This window comes from Aythya fuligula, chromosome 2 (assembly GCF_009819795.1).
Source record: "Aythya fuligula isolate bAytFul2 chromosome 2, bAytFul2.pri, whole genome shotgun sequence".
Taxonomy (NCBI): domain Eukaryota; kingdom Metazoa; phylum Chordata; class Aves; order Anseriformes; family Anatidae; genus Aythya; species Aythya fuligula.
This window is the reverse complement of record NC_045560.1, coordinates 30,801,814-30,825,259: the sequence shown is the minus strand read 5'-3', so window position 1 is coordinate 30,825,259 and position 23,446 is coordinate 30,801,814. Positions and strand designations below refer to the sequence as shown.

The window sequence follows — 23,446 nt, the reverse complement described above, 5'->3', positions numbered from 1 at the left end:
CAGCTCCCTCAGCTGCTCCTTGTAGGACTTGTTCTCCAGGCCCCTCACCAGCTTCGTCGCCCTTCTCTGCACCCGCTCAAGCACCTCGATGTCCTTCTTGTAGCGAGGGGCCCAAAACTGGACACAGTACTCGAGGTGCGGCCTCACCAGAGCTGAGTACAGGGGGACGATCACCTCCCTAGCCCTGCTGGTCACACTGTTCCTGATACAAGCCAGGATGCCGTTGGCCTTCTTGGCCACCTGAGCACACTGCTGGCTCATATTCAGCCGACTATCCACCATCACTCCCAGGTCCTTCTCTGCCTGGCAGCTCTCCATCCATTCCTCTCCCAGTCTGTAGCTCTGCTTGGGGTTATTGTGCCCCAGGTGCAGGACCCGGCACTTGGCCTTGTTGAACTTCATGCAGTTGACCTCAGCCCATCGGTCCAGCCTATCCAGATCCTCCTGCAGAGCTTTCCTACCCTTAAGCAGATCGACACACGCACCTAACTTGGTGTCATCTGCGAACTTACTGAGGGTGCACTCGATGCCCTCGTCCAGATCATCGATGAAGATATTAAAGAGGACCGGCCCCAGCACCGAGCCCTGGGGGACGCCACTAGCGACTGGCCTCCAACTGGACTTGGCTCCATTCACCACAACTCTTTGGTGAAGAGTCGTGGTGAATGGAGCCAATGTCTCATACACTGAGAAGGGCCCTTTAAGCAGCACTGTTACAGCAATGTTGAAGAATAATGTGCTTGGAAGCTCTCTGTCATATTCTATTTATGTATGCATCTTTATTCAAGGAAAGAGCTTCTGGTCTCTCTGCATTTTATGAACCAAATAAATGTTCTTTTAGCTAGGAAATTAGCCTACCTAGATGAGTGAGTTATTTTTCTGTTGATTAAAGTTTAGCCTTTTCCAAATAATATTATTTAAAATTATTTATGTATTTGTTTATTTCCTTTGAAGGTTTAATAAAATCATGCATTACAGTCCTGATAGTGTCTCTTCTCTCAGAATTAATGATGAATAATTTAAATCAGTAACAAACAATCAGAAATAGGCTCCTATTGGCTCTCAGTGTAAGTTAAAACAAAACAAATAAAAACAGATCAGAATTAGTTTTTATCCGATTAAAAGACATTTTAAACTTATTCAGATACACAAAAGCAAGTGTGGCTCTCTTCAGTGGCTTTTGGAGGCAGGTCCTGTTTAGGAACAGGGCACCATCCACACAACTAATCCCATTTGTCTTGTATGTGAAGACAAACATACAGGTGAATTAATGCTCATTAATATGTTGAAGTTGAATATGCATAATCTCAACTTCTATCAGATCACCGTTGGAGCAGTCCAAGAAGGAATAACCAGTGATTTTTTTATGTCTTCAGCTTTGTCTTATCAACATCTCATTTTGTACACAAAACTGAAGGTTGGTTTGCATAAGAGTTATTGCAAGACAACTTTTATTCTTTGATGTATTTGAAGGTCTTATGTAACAAAAGTGAAGGAAGAGGGAAGGGGCTGATACTGATATTTTTAACAGGGACTAGGCCAACTTGAAAGAGTTGATATTTGTGGAACCAGAAGTGGAAACCATCAGTCAAAAACTGATTTGTGTATACATTTTTATTGGTGTGACTTAAAAGCTAAGGGAACTAAAATGAGAACTTTCTGTTATAATTACATGACTTTGAGATTTTTTCTTCAGCTTTAGGTCTGGATAAGCAGCTGAGTGACAGAACATCAAATAAGCAAATTGTCTAATCCCAAAGTAGAATAATTAGGTGATGTAACCAATGAGGTCTTTTACGATGGTGGTAGACCAAAGTCTCTCTTGGAAAGGTTAAGAAAAAAAAAAAAAGACTTTAGAGAGAAACCACAACACTGGAAGCAATGTACTGAGATTCTCTGGTGGGTTAGGTAAAGCACATGATACAAAAATAATGTTGTTGTTGTTGTTGTTTTATATTTTGAGGCATGAGAAGACACAGATTTCCTGCTTTCAAAAAGAAAATGAAAATATGTGAGAATAGGAAGGCACCAAATTGTGTTTAGACAAATCTTAGTGTTCAGCTAAATGCACAGATGCATAAACTAAACAGTTTTTATGCCTAAACCACTGTTTATATAGTAATGAGGATTTTCCATCAGTTTCTTCAGTTAAACAGTAGCTGTCTTTTTGCTCTTTAGTGGAAACCTGGCAGTCTTGCATAAAAACATCATATATATCGATCAAAATGTTATGTTTTTTAATCTTTTATATTAGTGCAGTATAGTCATAACCCTAAAAGACCAGCATTTTAACCTCTTTCCCTTTGAATGTTGTCTCAGATTTGTGAAATGAACTGTGTCCTATTTTGCTTAAGAAGAAAGCAGAGATTTTGGATGATAGAGAAAGTCAATATCCAGTTTTTGTTTTTGTTTAGAAAGATAGAGAAAGCTTGTTTATGACCAGAAACACCAGCCAAATTCTGTAACAGCAGTATAAATTAACTATTTACTCAAGCCCATGTTTACATCTGCAAAAGAAGCTGTTGCTCCATGCTTTCAGTGCCCTAGAGGCTTATAAATCCCCTGAAAACATTGCAACATGTAAAACAAACCAGTGCAGTTATTCAATAAGTAACATTTTGATAGGACTGTGCTGTAGCAGAGCATGCTCAGTCTAACATCTAAAATTCAAGCCCTAGTGACATTTATTCTACTTACTGGAGTCACTAGGGACAGGAGTAAGGAAGGGAGATGCAATACATGCTAGTTGCACATTTTAAATAACCAGACAGCAAGCAGACAAATCCTAAAAGTGATGTGTTGCTGAAGAGTGGGTAGGGGAGAAAGTAAGGTTGTTCAACGCTTACCTTTCCATCCTCCTTATGACACCTTTCTCACACAATGGATGGCTGTGCTAAGCAAACAGTCCCTCAGCCATAGGCTTCCCCTTTGCCTCAAGATCCTGAGCAGGAGCATGAGAGGCCTATGTTCCGGTGGTTATCAATGGATAAAAAAGACTGGAAAAGCTTCTTTTTTTGGCACTAAAGATTGTAAAAGCTGTGCAATTTTAAAATAAGATAACCCAAATTTATATATATATGTGTGTGTGTGTGTATATATATATATATATAATATGCAATTATATTAATTGGGCTGAAACTTAGTGACTGGAATACTTTAACATTAGATTGGATGAAGTTTTATGTTGAGTAGAGTATCACCCCAGATCTCAGGCTGAATTGCTATACCTCATTTTGTTGGAAAGCTACAGGCCTTTATTCCACTTCCCATTGAATTTTTGCAATTTCAGAGCTTCTACATACTCTTTGCCCAAGCTGCCAGAGTTCAGGAAGCATTCTTTTGAGGCTCAAAGGGGTAATTTTTCTCTCTCTCCTACCTCACCCTATTAGCAAATAAAATGTTCACTGTTTTACAAAGGCCACACATTGGTTTGGTGGTATGGTATATATGCTAGGCTGTCAAAATCTCAGTATGTGGGGACTGATGTGGCTTATTTTACAGAAGAATTAAATAACCTTTGTATTTGTTTCCAGTTTTGCAACTTTCAGGACCAAGAAAAAAGTTATAGCTACCCAACCTGTATCTTCAATTGCAATAAATGTTTCTTAGCTTTCATATCCCAGTAGAGATAGGTATTTCCAAGGAACTTTGTTTAAAAGTGTAAAACAAACACTCTCCAGAATTGTAAAACATATACAGGATTTACTATGCTTTGACATGCACTGTCAGACTCTTTCACTAGCACATTGCCAGGAAGGCCTTTCTTCTCCAGCTTAGATGTAGTAAGTTGCATGAGATGAATGATGGAAGAGTCAGGACATACTATTTAACATTTGTGTGCCAAATGGCCTCTCTAATTTGGGAAAATAAAAGTTTCTACTTTTGTATTAGCATAGTGACCACAGAAAGACTTTCCATTACTGAAAAGTAGTTGGAAATGAAGCTGGGGACAAAATGACCTTTTGATTTGACTAATGTACTGTAGACTTGTGGTCTAATTATTGGACACCCTTGGGTTTTGGAGGATTCTTTTCTTTTCTTTTCTTTTCTTTTCTTTTCTTTTCTTTTCTTTTCTTTTCTTTTCTTTTCTTTTCTTTTCTTTTCTTTTCTTTTCTTTTCTTTTCTTTTCTTTTCTTTTCTTTTCTTTTCTTTTCTTTTCTTTTTTTCCTATATATAGCTGTTCTCAGAGTACTCACTTGAGACCTGATTCTGCAGAAACTTCATGTACACACTGAAAAGTTTGCAAAATCAGACCCTTATTACCATGATTTCTCTTTCCAAATGAAAAATTAAGACTATATAAGGAATATCAACTACTTTGGAAATGACCGTCCATTTCAGATGTTTAAAGAAAACATAGACCTCTTAGTTACTTTAACTATGGCCTATGAGAATCATACCTTTAAAAGGGGACAGTACAAGTACGTCCTAAAATTTGCAATCTCAAAAGTTATACTTGAACCCTTAGTTAAAGCAACCTCCCCTCTTAGCAAATATATTCTTGCACTGTAACCTGAAAATCATAGGAAGTACTCCAGACAATTATATTGCAACTGTTGCTCACATCAAAGTTAAAGGTGTTTTTTGTTGTTTTGTTTGCACCCTGCCAAAGGTTTCCATTGTGAGTCATAAACTTTAACTGTACATCCAGTTTAATTCTTAGTAATTAAGGACATTTATTCATCAAAACAAACAAACAAACAAATAACAAAACAAAAACAAAAAAGCATCTCCCCTAGGCTGTAAAATTAATAGTAAAATAGATTTAGCAGAACCTGCTCTATTATTAATTTTATTTTTTTAAAATTTTATTTCATTTACCCAATATATTCCTTAGATAATTTTTGTTATTGTTGTTTAGTTATGTGATTGTTTTTCCATTTTTTAACAATTATGCTACAGTTCTAAAAAGGAAGTTGTATTAACTTCAAACATGACAAATCTTTTTTATAATTATTTTTAGTGGATTCTGCCTTTTACGATAATCATTTAAGACACAAAGAAAGGAAAACACAGCCTGCAGCTAACTAGGAGATCTTTTAAGTTAAAAAATGCTGATAGTAAGGACTTCTAAAGCAGTCATTAGGAGATTTTCTATCTAACATTAACAGATAGTAATGCTTTTAAGTAAAAAACAAAAACTTTCTTGGCTGTTCTGAAAGCCAAAAGTATAAATAATTTAAACATCTGAAAAAATTTATTTTATAACCCCTCTTATTTTGGTTTCCCCTGAAAGACAGGTAATTTCATTTAATAGCATGTGGGAAAGTACTTTCCACTGTTTATCCATTTATATAGTTAGAGTTATACTTCAGCACAATGTTGTAAAGTAAACCATGAATGAAATAGTAGCATACAGCCATAACAGAAACCTTTGTTAGTATAAGAGTATGTGTGTTTTTCTGTTAAAAAAAAAAAAAGTCTGAATATTTACTAAGGTATGTTATGAGCACAATTGGGGCAGTTGGCTTCATTTTAATGCTTTCTCAAGCATAATAAGATTTACAAAACATGTCATTAAAACGTATGCAGGCATATGTGTTTGCACAGAAATCTTTGGTATTTCTTAAAGAACCATGTGAGGATTACATTTGTGACTTACAGTGGATGTTGTTATGCCACATGAGTTGAGCCATGTCCATCAAGAGCAGCAAGTAAGGCAGAGAAGAACCACATGCTATTCCTTCTGAGGACTGGGACACACGTTAAGGCTGAGACGGATAGTGATTTATGATCCTGTGATTCTGTAAGGTGCTGCAGACTTTGCAGAGGCCAGATATGTTTTTTTCAAAAGGACAGTTTTAAAAAAAGAGATAAAACACTTCAGGCAGACTGATTAAAAAATAAAAAGAAAAGAGAAAGGGCATTCTAACATAGGATTAAATAGAAATATTGGATGTTAGATTTGCTCCAGACACTGTTTCTTTCTGTCACATGCTCAACATATATAAAATTTTCACTGCATCATTAAGGAGTCCCAGAGAAATCTGTTCCATGATGAATGGGAAAAAAAAAAAAAAAAAAAAAAAAGAGCAAGTGTAGCATACGTGGAAGAACTGCACTCAAAAATACCACTGTGAAATGGCTTCTTGTTTCCTGTAGCATAGGAATAACTCTTATTAGCATAGGAATAAAATAATACTTAGAAAGAGTTAAAGTAGAATTGTTGGTACCCATTTATATTTTCCTTTGTGTAACTGTATCCTGAAGACCTGCTTTGGAAAGATGGGTAAGTAAGGTAATACAGAGCTCTAAAGAAACTCCAACTATGTTAAAGTTTTGTAAGTGTTTCAACTTTTATTGCTAAGTATGGAAAACTAAAAGACTGGATTCTTTGGCTTATGTACAAACTTTTTTTTTTTTTTAAAGCAAACTTAGAAGTCAGCAAGATTTCAACTCTGAGATCTGCATATATATTTTGAGAATAGGATCATAGGATTGTAAGAAAATACCTTTCTTTAATCAACTCAAAACCTATCATGATCATACACAAAGTAAACTGGGATGTACAATGGGATCAAAAGCAGCTCTGACACTCTGGTAATGGAGAATTGCACTGGTATTTTTGAGTTTGCACCAGTCTTGACCCATTGTAATTTGGGGAAGAACTTGGCCTAGACTTAGAAATTGGCCCAGATGGCACACTCATTTCTAGGCCATTTGCTCCATTGTGCCACAACTTGTAACATGGACTGTTACAAGACCTACCAATATTACTATAGATATTACCTTTACTTTTCTTTAATGTCTTGTATGTGAGGAGTGTGGGCAATGGTATTACCTATATATAACACCTATATAGCTAAGGAGGAAAGAACAACAGAGTTTACACTCGGTGAAGTCTGGAAAATACAACTTGATTTCAGCAAACCTTGGATAAGGTTACTATAGTCACTGTATATTAAAAAAAAAAAAAAAAAAAAGTCTAATTGCCTATGGATGAAATACAACAATGAATTTTTAATTAGAATGATACTTAGAAATTCACAGTGAATGGCTGACTGCTATGCAGACATTCCTAGTCTGGCAGTGGACTCTAGTGCTGCTTTAAATGCAAGTGACTTTCAAGTTACATTTGAAAATATATAAAACTAATGGGCATTTATATAATGAAGATAATTTTGAATCAAGGTCTCTAATATGCATTGCTCAACATATGTTCTCTTCCAAACTGCACTTTGGATTCTTAATAATAAGACTGTCAGTCTAACTTTGCAGAGAAAACAAACAAACAAACACACACACACAAAACAAAACAAAACAAAACAAAACAAAAACTATTTTCATGATATTTAAATTCCAGATGGCACATAAAAGATACATACTACTATAATATTTGTGTATATTTCTTAGCAGCAGGTCACTGCAACATATTTTTCCACTCCCTAGCCTCACCTAGACTGTTGCTACTGACAGTATCTTAAGCTAAATATTTGGTATTTTATGACAATGAAATTCATTCTACATGGAGTAACCTCAGATGTATTTCAACTGCGACAAAGAGGCAGATGTACTTGTACTTGTACTTGTTTTAAGGAATCTGTGCCAAAAGCTTACTGGTCAAAATGATTAAAACATTGAGTGCATTAATTATTTTATTTTATTTTATTTTATTTTATTTTATTTTATTTTATTTTATTTTATTTTATTTTATTTTATTTTATTTTATTTTATTTTATTTTATTTTATTTTATTTTATTTTATTATCATATTTTTATTTCATACGGGAATTAAAAATGGCCTTTGTTTAAACCTGAGTTTCAAAATTCTGGTAGCAGCTCCAGTACTTTTGGCAACACAGTGTTTTCCCTGCTTCACAAAGCTAAAATGAAAACAGCAACTCAGTGTTTTAGGGAGATAAGACTTGTTGAGAGGTGATTATATAGGATTATATAAGTTCTCTGTGCTCTATATGCTCTTTTCTCTTCTTAAGCAGACACTTCCCTAAAGTTTGTAGTGCTTTAGATCTTTCATGTACCATTTTCACAGGAAAAACTGGTTTTTCTAAGTATCTTTTATACAATAAAGTAGGGACCAGAGGAGTATTTTAATGCGTCCTTTAGAAAAGGTACAGCTGCTGCCAAGCAGGGCTTTCAACAGACCAGTGCTGATGACTGAGGCACATACAGTGTTTGGGGGATGGGGAGGAGGGGTGACTGCTCTTCATTTTTATTTTTCTTCCTTCAGATAGGAAAGAGCCTCTGTGGGAGAAGTCTAGTAGGTGAGACACAAGGGAAAGAAGATTACATGAGCTCCTATCTCAAATACCATTTTCTCCCTTTATTTTCTTTCTTAGAGGATTCTCTGTGGAAAATTTCTTGTTTTATATCTGTAAGCTACTCTTTCTCAGGAGGACTCACTGCTTGGTGGGTAAATGGTGGTGATAAGTCCCACCTTCATTTAATGAAAGTCTGCAGCATGAAAGCTAATTAAAAAAATGATCCTGAAAATAGGTAAACAATCTTCTTGTGTATCTGATGCTGCATGTAAGAGATGTATCTCCAGAACTCCAAACAGGAGTTTGAAGTCCCGCTGGAAAAAGTCCTATTGAAATGCATCCTGTAAGGTTTCTGTAAGGGAAATTCTGTATCGACTTTTTAGACAAATTTTTAGGTTTTGCTTTTTCTTAAAATATCTTTCAAGTCTCTTTTACTAATCTAAGTAAAACTAAGCTGTAATTATACAAATATTTGGTATGGACCGTTTTCCACATGAAGATCTACTAAGGTGTAGCTATATGGGAGAATTCATATTTTGGCTTCCATGTTTTCAAGATGTAGATATATAAATATGCTATATAGTTAGATGGATCATATGACCTGTCATAAGTACATCATTTCCACCATAGGTATCTTCAAGAATCTATAGCATTAGCTACCATAACACTGTGAATCACTGTTTCCAATACTGTAGCATAATTCCTGGAATTGTAGTTTCAGGAAGCAGTAACAACAAAAAAGGTTGGCAGCAACAACTAGTAGGTAATGTTTCAGGATAGTATATAGAGTGTTTTAGAATACTGACAGGTTTTGCTATGGTAGTTCATATTTTTTGGGGAGGGAGTGAATATAAGGCTATTTTAAGTTGTAAATTGTCACAGACTGGGTTAAGAAAGCATTAACTCAATAAGCAAATAAAAGTTTGCTTTCATTAGAATGGAAAGAAATCTTCATGTAATTTTGACATCATACTTGTGCTACTGTGCCATTGGCACATGCAGGGTTGTGAATTATGGAAATGAAGATGGTGTTCATACCAATATTCAGAAGAGATTCTCTAAATATGTTTTGTGAGATTCACCTCCAGAAATTCTCAAGAGACACTCTAATTGACTATGTGCAGCAATTTGGAACTACACTTTGAACCGAGCGAAACGTTCCAAGGATTCTGGAAAGCAATGGGCAGTGTTTTAAACACAGAGTAAGTTTACATAAGTCTGAGCAATTTTGAATAGAAAATTTAGAAAAAAAAGCTGTAATGAAAAAACTACTTAACATTATCTATTAAATGTCAAGAAATGTTTGAAACTGACCATTTCTGGGTAAATCTTGTTCTCACATGTAGTTGTGGGCAAAATAATAGGAACCATATGGGGACCTTTATGCCAACCCCTTGCTTGTATCTCACTGAACTATTTCATTTTGTCATATAGTTGACTATAAAGTATCAGAAACAATCAGATCAGGTAATTTAGTTGTATATAAGTACTTCCTACCATTAAAAAGTATTTTTTTCCTCTCTTTAATATCCCTTTGCAAATGTAGCAACACAAAGTTGCTTATTTTGTTCATAAGTGTGTTTCAAGTTAATGATATTTTGCTAGATTATTGCCCAGATACTAAAGTATTTTTCCCTAAGTTCACATTTCAAATATGTTGAAGGAAGAAAAAAAAAAGCCTTTGGCATTTTGTCACATACCACTGTTGTCTCTTATTGATGTTTAGAAGCTCTAAACCTTTGTTTACATGTTACTGATTTAAACAAATGTAGAGAAATTAAGTTTGAAAGAAATGCACTCAGAAGTACTAAGATACCCAGAAACAGAAGCTTTTCACCTTGATTTATTTGAACAAATTCCTTCATTTTGAAGTAAAGAAATAAAAAAAAAAAAAAAAAAAAAAAAAGTAATAATTTAAAGTTTGCAGTAGTTGTTTATGCAAACACTTGAGCATTGTTTATAGGAAGGTGTGTGTTTAAGAACATATAATTTATCCATTTTTGCTATAACTTCATAGTGATATAAATATAGAAATAGGTAGTTCATGTTACGGACTTTCTGAGAATAAGTGTTGGAAAATGTGAATGAAAGTTGGGTGACTGGATATTGAATAACAATTCTAGGGGTGAAATTCTGATGGCCTTTTTGTCAGAAATTATTAGTGTTTGCTGTCACCACTCACTCTCAGTACAAATATCAGGATCTGGAAACCATCAGCAACAGCTAATGGAACACTAGCAATCTTATTCTTTGATTTATTTATTTATTTATTATTTTTGTCTGGAATCTTACATTGCAGGTATTAACTGAGAGAATTTCTGTCTGAGAAATGAAGGTATGTCAACTGTTGAACTGATAAAGGAAAAAAATAGCAGGTGCTTCTTGCAAATTCTACACCTGATTCTGACCCTACTCAGCAGCAGTTCTTTGTATCACTGATGTTCTAATCAGTATTTTTCCTTATTCTGTGAGCACTCCTTTTTTTCCCTAGGCATGTATCAAAAGTGAAAATGCGAAAAGGTCTGCTTTTTCTGTTCCACACTCAGATGCTCTGTTTGCTTGGTATGCTTCATCTCCCAGTGATGTAGAATGAAGGAAACAGGAACTCTGATTGGACAGTACAAATGTTGGGATAAACAGCAATCTGTTCCCTTGAGTAAAGGTGAAGCAACTTTTGAGGGTGTGGACTAGCACAATTAGTAATGATATACATACGTATATAGAGATATTTGTAATAATTTCTGAGCTGCTGCTAAGCTTAGTAAAAAATCTAAGCTTCCAAAATCATTATGCCTTTTAACAGTCATTTTAAACTTTGAATGACTTTCTAAATGAATGACATTCTATGCTAGTTATCAACAGGCATTTTTGTCCAATGGGGGATATTAAAGAGTTTTTGAAAACTAATACAAACAGTTATGGGAAAGTGGTATGACCTGAACACCTCAAAGCCATGTTTAACTGCCTACATTACTTGACATCCAAAGAACAAAGGTTTGCAAAAAGAGACTGATAAGGTACTAATACCTGCATGTAAGCTATGTATTGTGAGAGTGTGCCAGAATTCATCTGGGATAAAGCAGAAGACAGATAATATAGATTGCTGTATTTATCATCAAGTGGTTTGTACCATCTGTATATATTTTATATGTGCCTTTTGAGAGGCAAGGAGTGTAACTTAGATCCATACAGGCTTTGTTCTCTGCCTCTACACCTACCATTTGGCATAAAATGTAGCCAGTAGAAGAAAATGAAGGTTTTTGGGACCTTTTTCTTTCCCTAGTTGCAACAGCTGCAAAACAGATGTGAGCTGACATTAGTTCTGCCAAAATTCTCTTCCAAGTTTCCCACCCATTTTCCACCAAAGAGAAACTAGTCAGGTGACGTGAACAGAGACCTGAAGGTCAGAAAGAGATGGGAGCTCCCAGTCTTAGTTCTACAGAGACTATTAAAAATAAGCAAGCAAAATAACTCAATTTACTAGTTTCAGAGTTAGAACAACCAAAATTTAGGGCAGTAACATTTCTAGAAATTGCTGAGTAGCATGTTGTCAATGGGAAATAAAAGGAAATCTGCACATGAACCACAGTAACACTGCAACAGAGAAAATCAGATGAGAGCAAGAGTTCCTAACTGGCATTCACCTAACTGAAAACAGCTAAGTGTCTTTTCAGATACATTTTCAATATCTCAAGTGCATTAAGCAAAATACCATTGTCTTGGTGGCCAGGCCTTTTCTGAAACAGATTGCCAAGGATTCCATTTGTTCTGTTGTGTGAACCTCAGTACTGTGAGGGAGAGTCTTCCTTGATTCAAGTTTCTGCTTACCTCTCCAATATCACTTTCAGCTATTTTTGAGTATAACATGATTTTTTCAGAGTAAAAATGTCCTAAATTCTTATCATTTATAGTGACTCAAAGAGAGTAAAAGTGAACATTGAACAATGAAAAAAGACCAATTCATGACTGAGCTCTTCCATATATTGTATGATGACTCAGTGTGACTACAGCAATGAGCTTTAAGAGCTAAACTTGCAGTTCCATCACCTAAAGACAATGGAACACACTAAGTCACGAAGGCTAAGTCACTAAGTCACTAAGTCACTAAGTGACTTACTAAGTCACTAAGTAGCTGTAGTGGCCCTGGCACTGAATTTGTCTGAGTTCAATGCTACTGAAGACCAAACACATCTAAAGTAATATAAATATTAGTATTTTGCTGTTTGGAGAGGTGAGCAAGTGTAGGCTCTTGTCAAGTTCCCCATAGTTCCCCAAGTTCCCCAAGTTCCCAGGTTGGTTAACCTGCTCTATGATGAAGGAAATGTGAAGCAGGCCATGACAGCCCAGGCAGGTATATGTGACAAAGGGAAGAATCATTTAGGGATTTGTGTGCAGTCACACTGGCTGGGGTCTGCCTCTGCAGGAATATGTCTGCAAACAGCAAGCAGTGTGGCAAATGCATTCAATGTCATGCACCAAAAAACCAACCAAACAAACAAACACCCACACACAAAAATCCTGAAACTTTACCACTGTGTCAGTTTGCTGATGAAATCATACTGCTGACAGAACTGTGGCTGCCAGGCATTAACAATCTGATATTTTCTTAAAGGTAACATGCAGCAATGGCAGGAATGTCTTAATAACCAGTTGTCCAAGCATGCTTATATTCACACAGGATCTGTGTGGGCTAACACTTCTAGCAGTGCTGAATCCTCTGTGCTGGCAAACATGAAGGACAACTGCTACTATAGCAGTTACATTTCTTTCTCCTTAGCCCAGGAACATGGAATTTAGATTCTGATGGCATTTATAAGCTGGGAACTCAGAAACATGAGTCTGACCTTTTGGACGTTAGCCTGAAAGATTACATGGCTCATTATGGCTTTACTGGCTGTACAGTCATCTGCTTTCAGAAAAAGTGATTGCATTACAAGTCTCAGACACTTACAGAAATTGAGATCCTCCTGAGAGATTTTTGTATGGGTACTCCCAAAGATTATGACTTTGACTAGTCATTACAGCATTGGCTACCAAGCTTTTAAACACCTAACCCCACTTTCTATTTCATTTCCTGATTTATGTCTTTATTTGTAATACTGAAATTTTGTTATGGTGTCAGTGTCATCTGTAAGTGCATTACTTTTATTTAAGGTCACAACCTCCAGCATGGAAAACTGTCATGGATCTTTCTTGCAGTTATGGATATGGGAAGACTGCTTGGCTCATGGCCTCACATGGGCCCAGGTTTATCAAGGGTGCAAAGAGGTCTTCAGCAATGACTTACATGAAATACATTTTTGTGTTGTATTGTAGGTAATCAGCTTGCACACCCACCTTCTTTCAAACATGTATGAAACACAACTCTGGTGGTATAAGGAACAGTAAATCAGAATACTAAAAAAAAAAAAAAATGGTTTAGGTATCTCTTTTCAGTGATTCATTGGAAAGCTGAAATAGAGGCATAAGAATTTAAGTTCGGGTCATCTATATAGAATTTGGACCTGCACAGGCATATGATGAGGTTGTAGAATGGGAAATTTGGGGGAAGAAAAGGTACGTGTATCTTCCTGCAACTGAAAAATGCAGACAGAAGTTACAGTTCTTTTATACTAGTTGCCAAACCAGTATAAAAGAACTAAAGAACTGTAACTTCTGTCTGCATTTTTTTTTTTCTGTCTGCATAGTTTTTTTATACTAGTTGCCAAACTAGTATAAAAGAACTAGGTTTAAGGTAATTTTGAACTATCAGATTCTCTATCTTGAGTCTGGATAACAGACCTTGTCTCCACACTGCTGGTGCGTGTGCTGTCTAACCGGGTCCTTCCAAGAGAAGTCTGACTGTGGCTGGGGCCAAACATATCCCGTACCCATACAGCCACTTTTGAGGATATCCTCAGTATACAAACCAGAATTACATCACACGTTCAAAGCAGAGTTCTGTGTCATGTCAGCAGAAGAGTCTTGGTGATTTGAGCCTTAAAATGAGCTTTAAAATGTCATAAATTAGTGACTTTAGCACTGAGTTAAACATCAACAATTCTCCTGACCAAAAGGAAAAAAAAAAAAAAAAGTTTCCATCCAAACAACAGAGTAACTGATAAAAAGGTAAAAAGTGAAAACATTTTTTACACTTTTATAAAATGTTGACAGTTGACTGTAATTTTGAAACTAGATTCACTGGCCAGTTGGACAGTCTCAGTCATGTTGATGATTCATCAGAGTCCCAGGGAATGATTTCTTATGGGCCTGTTCTTTTGGATGTTGATGCAGGCTTCTATTTAAGTCAGCAGCTGAAGTGTGAATTTATCTGTGACATTTTTAAGATAGTTTTTGAAGCCAGAATTTGACTAACGATACTCCTACTGATCTCTTGTTAATTTTGGATTTATAGGTATTGTATCATTCCCAAACTTATAAATGTCTGTTTCTCCTACAATTCTCACTCTCCCTCCCTCTCTTTTCCTTCCTTCCTTCCTTCCTTCCTTCCTTCCTTCCTTCCTTCCTTCCTTCCTTCCTTCCTTCCTTCCTTCCTTCCTTCCTTCCTTCCTTCCTTCCTTCCTTCCTTCCTTCCTTCCTTCCTTCCTTTCTTTCCAGTTTGATCTGTTTTATTTAAACAGACTTCATTGATACCCACTGAATGACTGTCACTGAGTTCAGTAGTTTGGCTTAGGACTGAATGCACCTCTTTCTGAGGAACCAGGAGGATGGTTATGAAACTTTGAGAAAAGCTCCTTTGATTGTGGCCAAAAGTATTTTTTGGTCATCAGCTGTAACAGTAAGAAATTTCTTATACTGACACTGGCTATGGCATAACTTCCTTACCTGCACCTTGGCATGGATAAGATGGGCCCCCATTATCACATGAGGTGTACTCACTATTTTCTTTTTGATGCTTGTCAAATTTCCTATGGTTTGTCTGTTTTCTTTCACTGAAGGGTGATAGGACTAAACCTTAAAGTGTATTCTTTAAAATAGAGCTGTGGCTTAAGGTATTAGTGAAATGATAGAAGTTAGCAATTCTTGAAGTATTACTCATTAAAATGATACTCAAAAGATGCATATCCTGTAATGGCTGGGTGCACTGAGAGTTGCCAGAAATGGGAAAGAGTTGAAGCTTTGCAGAACTTCTACAGAGAACCATTACGGAAATGAAACACTGCAAGGTTTTAGAGCTAATGTTTGATGTGCATGAATAGAAGCAACAGTTCATGTCTGTCACAATTACTGCTGCTTTCCTGATTTACAGGGAAGCATCCATAGGTATAAAGGCAAAGGTGTGTTTCTGAGAAGAAAGTTTTAGGAATTTAACTTATGTGGAAGGCAGGCATGTTAACTTTGAGGTTGTTTCTTATTTAGCTATGCATTTCTCAATATTTCAATGTCATCTTTTTTTTTTTTCTTTTTTTTTTTTTTTTTTTTCCTTTTCAGATTCCCAGGAAGGAAACTACAAGTCAGAGGTCAACAGTAAACCCAGGAAGGAAAGGACAGCTTTCACTAAGGAACAAATCAGAGAGCTAGAAGCAGAATTTGCTCATCATAACTATTTGACCAGGCTGAGGCGGTATGAGATAGCAGTAAACCTTGACCTCACTGAAAGACAGGTACTGATGCAAAATAATGAACTTCAAATACTTGCTCAATATTTATTATGGTTAGTAGCTTTTCAAAGCAGAGCTCTCATGCTAATTATAAATATATCAATATATCAGATTGAATGTTTATACCAAAAAGATACGTCTATTATCTGCTATGCAAGTGTTTTTTATTTTTACATTTACTAGCTACAGACTCGTTTCATCTTGGAGAAAGAGATGGAAGACAAAGGCACAAGTAATATATCTGTTAAACTGGTGCACATCTTTTCTAGTCTGTCCACACAAATGTGGCTGAAAAAGTTGTAGGACCAAGTACAGCATGTGCAAGCAGTCATTTTGCCTGCATGCAACAAATATGAGCATCTTGTTTTAGTCTATTAAATATATGCAGTTGCCATTTGTCCAGAGTTTCTGAACATCCTGTTTCCAGATGGCAGCAAGAATGGGAACACCAGCAAAACTGGAATACAAGCATTTTTAACCACTTTATCTTACCCTGTGCTGTGAAAGCAGAGGAGATGATGGAATTTCTTATCACTGTTATTGGTTTCCTGCTCACCAAACCCTAGTCCGGGAAACACTTCTGCACATGCTCAAGTTTCATCATGCATGTTGTCACATTGATTTCTAATGGAAATATTCATGTTAAGTATGTACCGGAGTTTTCAGGACATCATCCCAACACACTAAGTGTTAAGTCACATCTCAAATAGTAATTACACCAATATAAGCACTTTAAAATGTGTTTTATTAAAAGCATTTAGAATACTGGACCCAAGTACATAAAATCTGATGAAATGTTATGTACTGTTTTATCACTGAAGTTTAAAGAATTTTGCCCACAGATAGACAGTCCTCCTGTCTTCAAGAATCCATGATAGATTGAGGAATTGCTTAAGATAGTGAGTAAGTTGATGATGTATTCAAGGGAAAATGTTAAGATGACACTGAGTAGAGATGTCAATGTATATATTTGTGTATAATCATCAGATCACCCTATTGTGATAGTAATATTTGGTGAATATCTGGAGAACTATATATGCAGATACTTATGCTGACCATGTTTGATAACACCATGATCTGTAAACTCTAGATATAAGAAGTTTTTAAATCAATTGTCTTGAGTTTCATTAACATCATAAATAGACATCTCAGTTAGAATCCATCTTTTTCTATACATGAACTCTCATTCAGTCACAAAAGTGAATGAAACAACAGTTTCTCTGAAGATTTCTAGAGAAATCCTTTCCCTTCTAGGTTTTCAAGCAGAAGCCAGCAGTTTCTTTTTTGATGTGAAGATGTTACAAGGTTTCGCCAGGTCATTTTAATCTACTTAGATATATTTATGTTTATAGAGCACATGATTTTTTATCAGCTGATCAAATTTTGCCTTTTTCTTTTTCATTACACCTGAGTAAGTTTAGCCTAGACAATTAGATTAACTTCCACACCTCATTTTGACAGCTAAGGGGAGGAGGAATTAATTTTAATCTCAGTGAAAAGGATAAAGGTTTTGTAGAACTGAGAAACAACAGAATTAAAACTATCTGCTGTGCAATTTTATGGGAATCAGTCAGCTGACTTCAGCATACCTTCATTTTTAGCAAGGGTGAATTTGGCTTGGAATTTAATTATTCTTCCTGATAAATTCTTTATTCTTTTCTTTGGTCAGGTTGAGTAGTATAACTAAATGAAGAGACTATTTTAAAGGAAGCAGATAAATTAAAAGCATTTGAATATTGTCTCTGGAGGAAAAAAGACAACCTATGCAACACAAGTGTGGATAATTCGTTTAAGTTATGTGAGCATTTGCTGTTTTCTGGCTGTCACATAATGCATTATGTTGATAATTGTTATAATTTCTATGGAATTATAATTAGTATATCTAATTATCTAATCTAATTCTTCTCTGCTTTCCCAGATTATCTGAATGACAACTGAACTGCTAGAGATAGCTCCCTTCCTTCCTCCTTTCTTGCCTTCCTTCCTGTCTTCCTGCTTAAAGTCACCCTTACTTATGAAAGGAAAAATATCTATCCAGTTCCATATCTTGCAACAATAAAATTTCTGAGAGGGGAAAAAAAAAATAGAGGCTAGCATAAAAACTATATTGTTAATACAAAACAAAAAGAAAATCGAGAGAAAAATCTGGGCATAGTTTTTGGTTTCTGAATCACTCTGAGCCAAGTCATGTTGTCACTCCCAATGTCATCAAGTTTGAAATGTCTCTTTTTGAAATCAAATACTTTGCTTTAATAGTGTGAATAGGCGTGGAACTGGGCATGGGTTTGCATGGTATATGGCAGTCTTCAAAAGCTTAATGCAGTAAATCAAAAGGCTTGCACCTTTTTGCATACTTGTTTTATAGAAATACTTCAGTGACTTATAAAATAACCAAACCAAAACACCCCTCTAGTATAAAGCAGCTGTGAGACTAATATTTCTTTCTTTTTCAGTGAACTTGAACTCATATGCAGGACCTGTCCTTTCATCATTTGCAGAATTAATGATTATTCTTGAATGGGATAACTGTACCTATTTGTTTACATACTACTGTTATTACTTTCTTTTACTAGCTGTTCCAGTTGAGGAGATTAGATTTGATACCAATCTTTTATATATATATATAAGAAAACAGTCTGTTCTCTAAAAATAATTATGACTAAATTAAAATATGTTGATGGGGTTTCCCAAATCACTCTCTTCAGTGACATAGCTTTTTTAGAGAATTACCATTTCTGAAATAGTTTCCCTAGCCTATTTTTACCTCAAAGGCTGCATCGCAGAAAATGGTAAATGATAGGCAGTAGTTCCTTTCTTCAGAAATTTTGAACTTGTGAGTAGTTATATCTGTCTCATTGCAGGCTGTTATACCTATTTAAGTTGCAAGCTTTCTTGATTTCTCATGAAACAGTGAGTTTGCACAAAGAGAACTGAAACTTGTGGCAGATCATACAATGATATAAAATAGCAGTGATCATCATGCAAACTAACATATCCCCTCAGAAATTAGGTTTGAGACCAAAATGCATATTCTACCATATTCAGGAGTTGGACTTGTGGATGATCCTTATTGGTCCCTTCCAACTCAGGATATTCTATGATTTTATTTTTTTTTTACACTTTTCATTATTGTTTAGTTCTTATTCTTATTTTAATTCTTATTTAATGACAACCATCATATTATTAAGAGGGCAGAGGAGCAAAAATGAATCAAAGGAAAGTATTGTTGGGTCATCCTAAAGTTACAACTTTCAGTTATTTGCCAAGATGAGAGAGAAATCATGGAGCATATTATCTCAAAAAAAGCTCTATCTTCTTCTCAACTATAGTGCTAATTTCAACCATATGTTGCAGCTTAAAAGAGGCACCAACCAACTAACACTTCATAATTACCTTTCTGGCTTTTAAACAAGCTGTAGAAAAAACATATGTTTGACCATATTAAAAGCTATATAAGGGTATTAAAGTTTTCTACAGTGCCAAAGTATGGAGCCAAAGTAAGGCTCCATTTGACTCTTGAAACAACTTAGAAGATCAATTCAAACATAAATGACTCATGGAAGGCCATCTCACAAAAATAATAATAATAAAAACAAAACAAAACAAACAAATAAACAAACAAACAAACAAAAAAGCATATGGATCAAGAAAAGGAATTAATCCTGTCACTCCCTAAAAAGGAAACCTGAGTTACAAGACAGGAAAATGAAATGAAATGAAATGAAATGAAATGAAATGAAATGAAATGAAATGAAATTAAATAAGTGCCTCAAATGCCTAGATATAGAGTGCACTTTGAGAGCATTATAAGCACATCTGGTGGAAGGATGGCTCTACTAAGGTACTGTAAGAATTCCAGCAGCACAGGTACTTTTAATTCCTGCTCCATCTTCTATAGAATGCACTCATAATCCCTGCTCAACCAGCAGTTAATAATTTTCAGCTGACCTCAATTATATTTTGAAAAGACAGTTAGACTAAAAACTATGCTAGCTCCCTAGATATTTGTAACCTTGACAAGTGCATTCTTGGCTTTTTGTACATCCAGATAAACTTGGAGAAGGTTCCATCCAAACTTTTTAATATCTCACTGTGGGATGAAGAGAGGAAGCAGCTGCTGTGGGGTATCAGAGGCGTGGCAAAATGGACATTTTTATGGAGTTGATCCTGCCAAATATAGAAAGAGTAGGAGATCTTTCCACCTCACAGGATCTTTTTGCAAGGAGCTAATCAAAAGAGCTACGTTGCAGTTCTGCAGGCTAGCTCAGGTTACCGGAATAAACAGTCCAAATACGTAACGTTTCTGTTTGCCAACATAAATGGAAAATCCCACCTAGTCAGATTAAATTTTGCTGATGGCAATGAGAAGGTTTGTTTCTTCTTAGCTTTAACTTCCAGTATCCACCCCAAAGACACAAATAATACATAAAATTCCTGAAACCTTTGATTTTGCATTGACAAGGAACACATTTTGTCAAAATGAAGAGTGTTTTGCATCTGTTTTTGGTTTCCACATATGTCATACCAACATGGATAGAGTGACAAAGGAAGAATCTTTTTAATGTCCCTTTCTATGAGAACAAGAAGCAAGTATCATTATCATTTATATGCTTTTGGACAATGTTGATAGATTACCTGGGGCAGTGGAGCCATAAGACACATTGGAACATTAAATAGTTACAATTATAAAAATAAGAGAAATTTTCCATTAGAAAGGCTTTTCCCATACAAAGGTTATCTTGGATCACAAGTGACTTGATTGAAATCCTTTTCAGCATCGCAGAGCTGAGATGAGGTCAATCATAGCATTTTTTAGGCACTGAATTTGGGTGGTAAGATAATAGTTACTGGGGTGAGAAAGGCTCCACCAGAGAGTTCATTGCCCCTCAATTGGCCATTTGTTCTGAACCACCTCTGGAGGAGTACATGTCTCTCCATGGCATGCCTAACTTCCCAATTTAGGAAGTTGGATTTCTAAGGTTAGGTGGTGAAATTATTCCCTGTGTATTTTCAAACAAAATGAAAGTGTAGGTTGATATAACATAGTTGACTATATCTGTCTGATTGATTGTGCTGTCAAATCTTTACTGAAAGGGTTGTTAGGCATTGGAATAGGCTGCACAGAGAAGTGGTGGAGTCACCATCCCTGGAGGTCTTTAAAAGACGTTTAGATGTTGAACTTAGTGATATGGTTTAGGGGAGGACTTGTTAGTGTTAAGTCAGAAGTTGGACTCGGTGATCTTGGAGGTCTCTTCCAACCTAGATGATTCTGTGATTCTGTGATCCTCTCTGAAAGGCAGCTGCTCATTCCAGGCTTCCACTTGTTAAGCACTCTCTATATACACTATAATAATGAGCCTGCATAGCTTGAAATCCTCAAGATCATTTGTTTAAACAAAGAATAACACTTTTTGTTAAGAGTAACACTTAATAAAATAAAACTCAGTAATTGAGCAATATAAAAACCAGCAGTAAAAGATACTGTGCTAACTCAGTTTGTTCTTTCTTAGGAAAGAATGCTACTAGCAAACATAATTATATCTTGTGCATAATTTTGATTTGTATGGTAATTCTTAAAAAAAAAAAAAAAAAAGTACATGGCTAAACTTCAAACAACACACTTACTTTTACAGTATTGATCGAATTCAAACAAGCAATTCCATGTGCAAAGTTCCAAGAGCCTCAAGCTGTTACTTGTGAATGGATCCTACACCTGCAGAGAAACCCCATGAGGTTCTGGGTGGGGAGAAACCTCTGTTTCTGCCAAAAAATATATCTATGTGATATAGACAGAAATATCAGCAGCTCATCTGGGTATTTTTACAAAGTAAGACTTCTGTCCCCTAAGCCAACCTTTTCTTAAACACAAGTCTAAGGAAGATGTGGCTTGTTTTTTCACCCATTCAAGATGGAGATAGGTTTGTCATTTATGGTCACTTCAAAAAAAAAAAAAAAAAGAAAGAAAAAGAAAAAGAAGTCAGGAGGGTTTTTTTTTTGGTTTTGGTTTGTTGCTTTTATTTGTTTTATTTATTTATTTATTTATTTATTTATTTATTTATTTTTAATGCAGGAAATTGAAAAACTGTAGAATCTCTTTCTAGTTTCACTAGTTCCTTCCCCTCAGGGATGTCCTGCTGAAATTGTTGCAGCTTCTTGAGGTTTAATAGCTTTAAATCTGGTTGTTGATTTTGGTTTAGTTTATCATCAAAAGACTCAGGATTGGGTTGTTTTGGAAAGAAAAAACAAACAAACAAACAAACAAACAACCTCCAGAATTCAAGTAATGAACTGTGTTTAAACAAATACAAGTGAGGCTGCTTCTCTCTTGGGCAGGGAGATGGTTTCCAAAGTCAGAAAGTCGCAAAGAACTGTCATGGGCTAGTAGATTGTTTTGTGCTGAGTCAGCTTCTTAACTTTCCTTTTCATTTGACTTTCTTCATCCTAAAGTGGTAGCAGAGAAAAACATCAGCATACTCAGCTAAAAGCCAGTCTTGATTACACACTGCCTTTTAACTTTCACACTCAGTTTACTTGTGCAAGATGGGTGCAGAATAATGAAAGTTAGATTTTTTTTTATCTCATGAAATAAAATGCTCTGCATTTTACTCATCTGAGTAATTCATGCGAGTGTCTATGCAAAGAAAAGGCAAACTTTAGCTCAAGATGATGTTCCCCACAAATTAGATTTCTACCATGTGTTTCTTTTGTAGATTTAAATGTATATTCAAAGAATTGGAATAGATATATATATATTCCAAAGAATTGGAATAGTAGACCCCCAAAAGACGTGTTTTAGGAGAATAAGGCACAGGGAGTAGCCCCACAGATTGCCTCTTTGACTCTGGATAAAGCAGAGAGACTAATTTTGTCAAAAATACTCCCTTAGATTATGCAAAACAAGTCAGTAGAACCTTAAAAGAACCTTAAAACCCTGAAATGTAGTGCCTTCCTTTTTGATAAAGAAGGTTAGCTGTTAGCTCTGATCATGAAATGAATTTTGAAGATCAATGGTAGAGAAGCCGACACTACTTTGAATGGAATTGAGGAAAATAAACTGAGTGATGTCAAAGACTTCTGAAAATAGAATGAAATACTTTCATCACTGCTGTCCTCTGAAATATAATGTCTATTCCATCCCTGTCTAAATGTGGGAGGTAAAAAGGAGAATGTATCACCTAAGCAGTACCCAAACCTCAACTGACTTCTATGTAACAAAAAACCAGAACTCCCTCCTACACCTTCCTGGGTGCCAAAAGTTCCAGCTGTCCTTTGTGCACCTGCCAAAACCCCCCTTTTTCTCAGCAGCTGCTGCAAAGCACTTGTGTGCATTCAGTGCAAAGTCCTGTAACATAACACGTAGCAGTGAGAAGGTGACTAAATCAATTTTAATCATAAGGTTCTGGTGCCACTCAGTAATTTAGAAAGGTTAATTTTCTCCGATTTATATATTTTGTACTATTTTATAATAAATAAGAAGACATTTAATACTCAGACATATATTTAAACTGGTTTGAAACTTAAAATATATTTAAGTTTTTTAAGACTTAAAATATATTTAAAATTGTTAAGACTAACTACCTTAACTTACTCTCCCATGTATCAAACTATTTAAAATCTTACGTTATCT

The 23,446-nt window shown here is 35.5% G+C and overlaps 1 protein-coding gene across 1 annotated transcript in view; it reads left to right on the top strand.

Moving 5' to 3' along the window:
• Positions 1-23,446, top strand: part of MEOX2 (mesenchyme homeobox 2) — a 55,554-nt gene that overhangs the window by 26,238 nt on the left and 5,870 nt on the right. Inside the window, exon 2 of the mRNA XM_032183328.1 lies at positions 15,650-15,822. Coding sequence (XP_032039219.1) covers positions 15,650-15,822 — 173 coding nt within the window. The remainder of the gene's footprint in view (positions 1-15,649; positions 15,823-23,446) is intronic.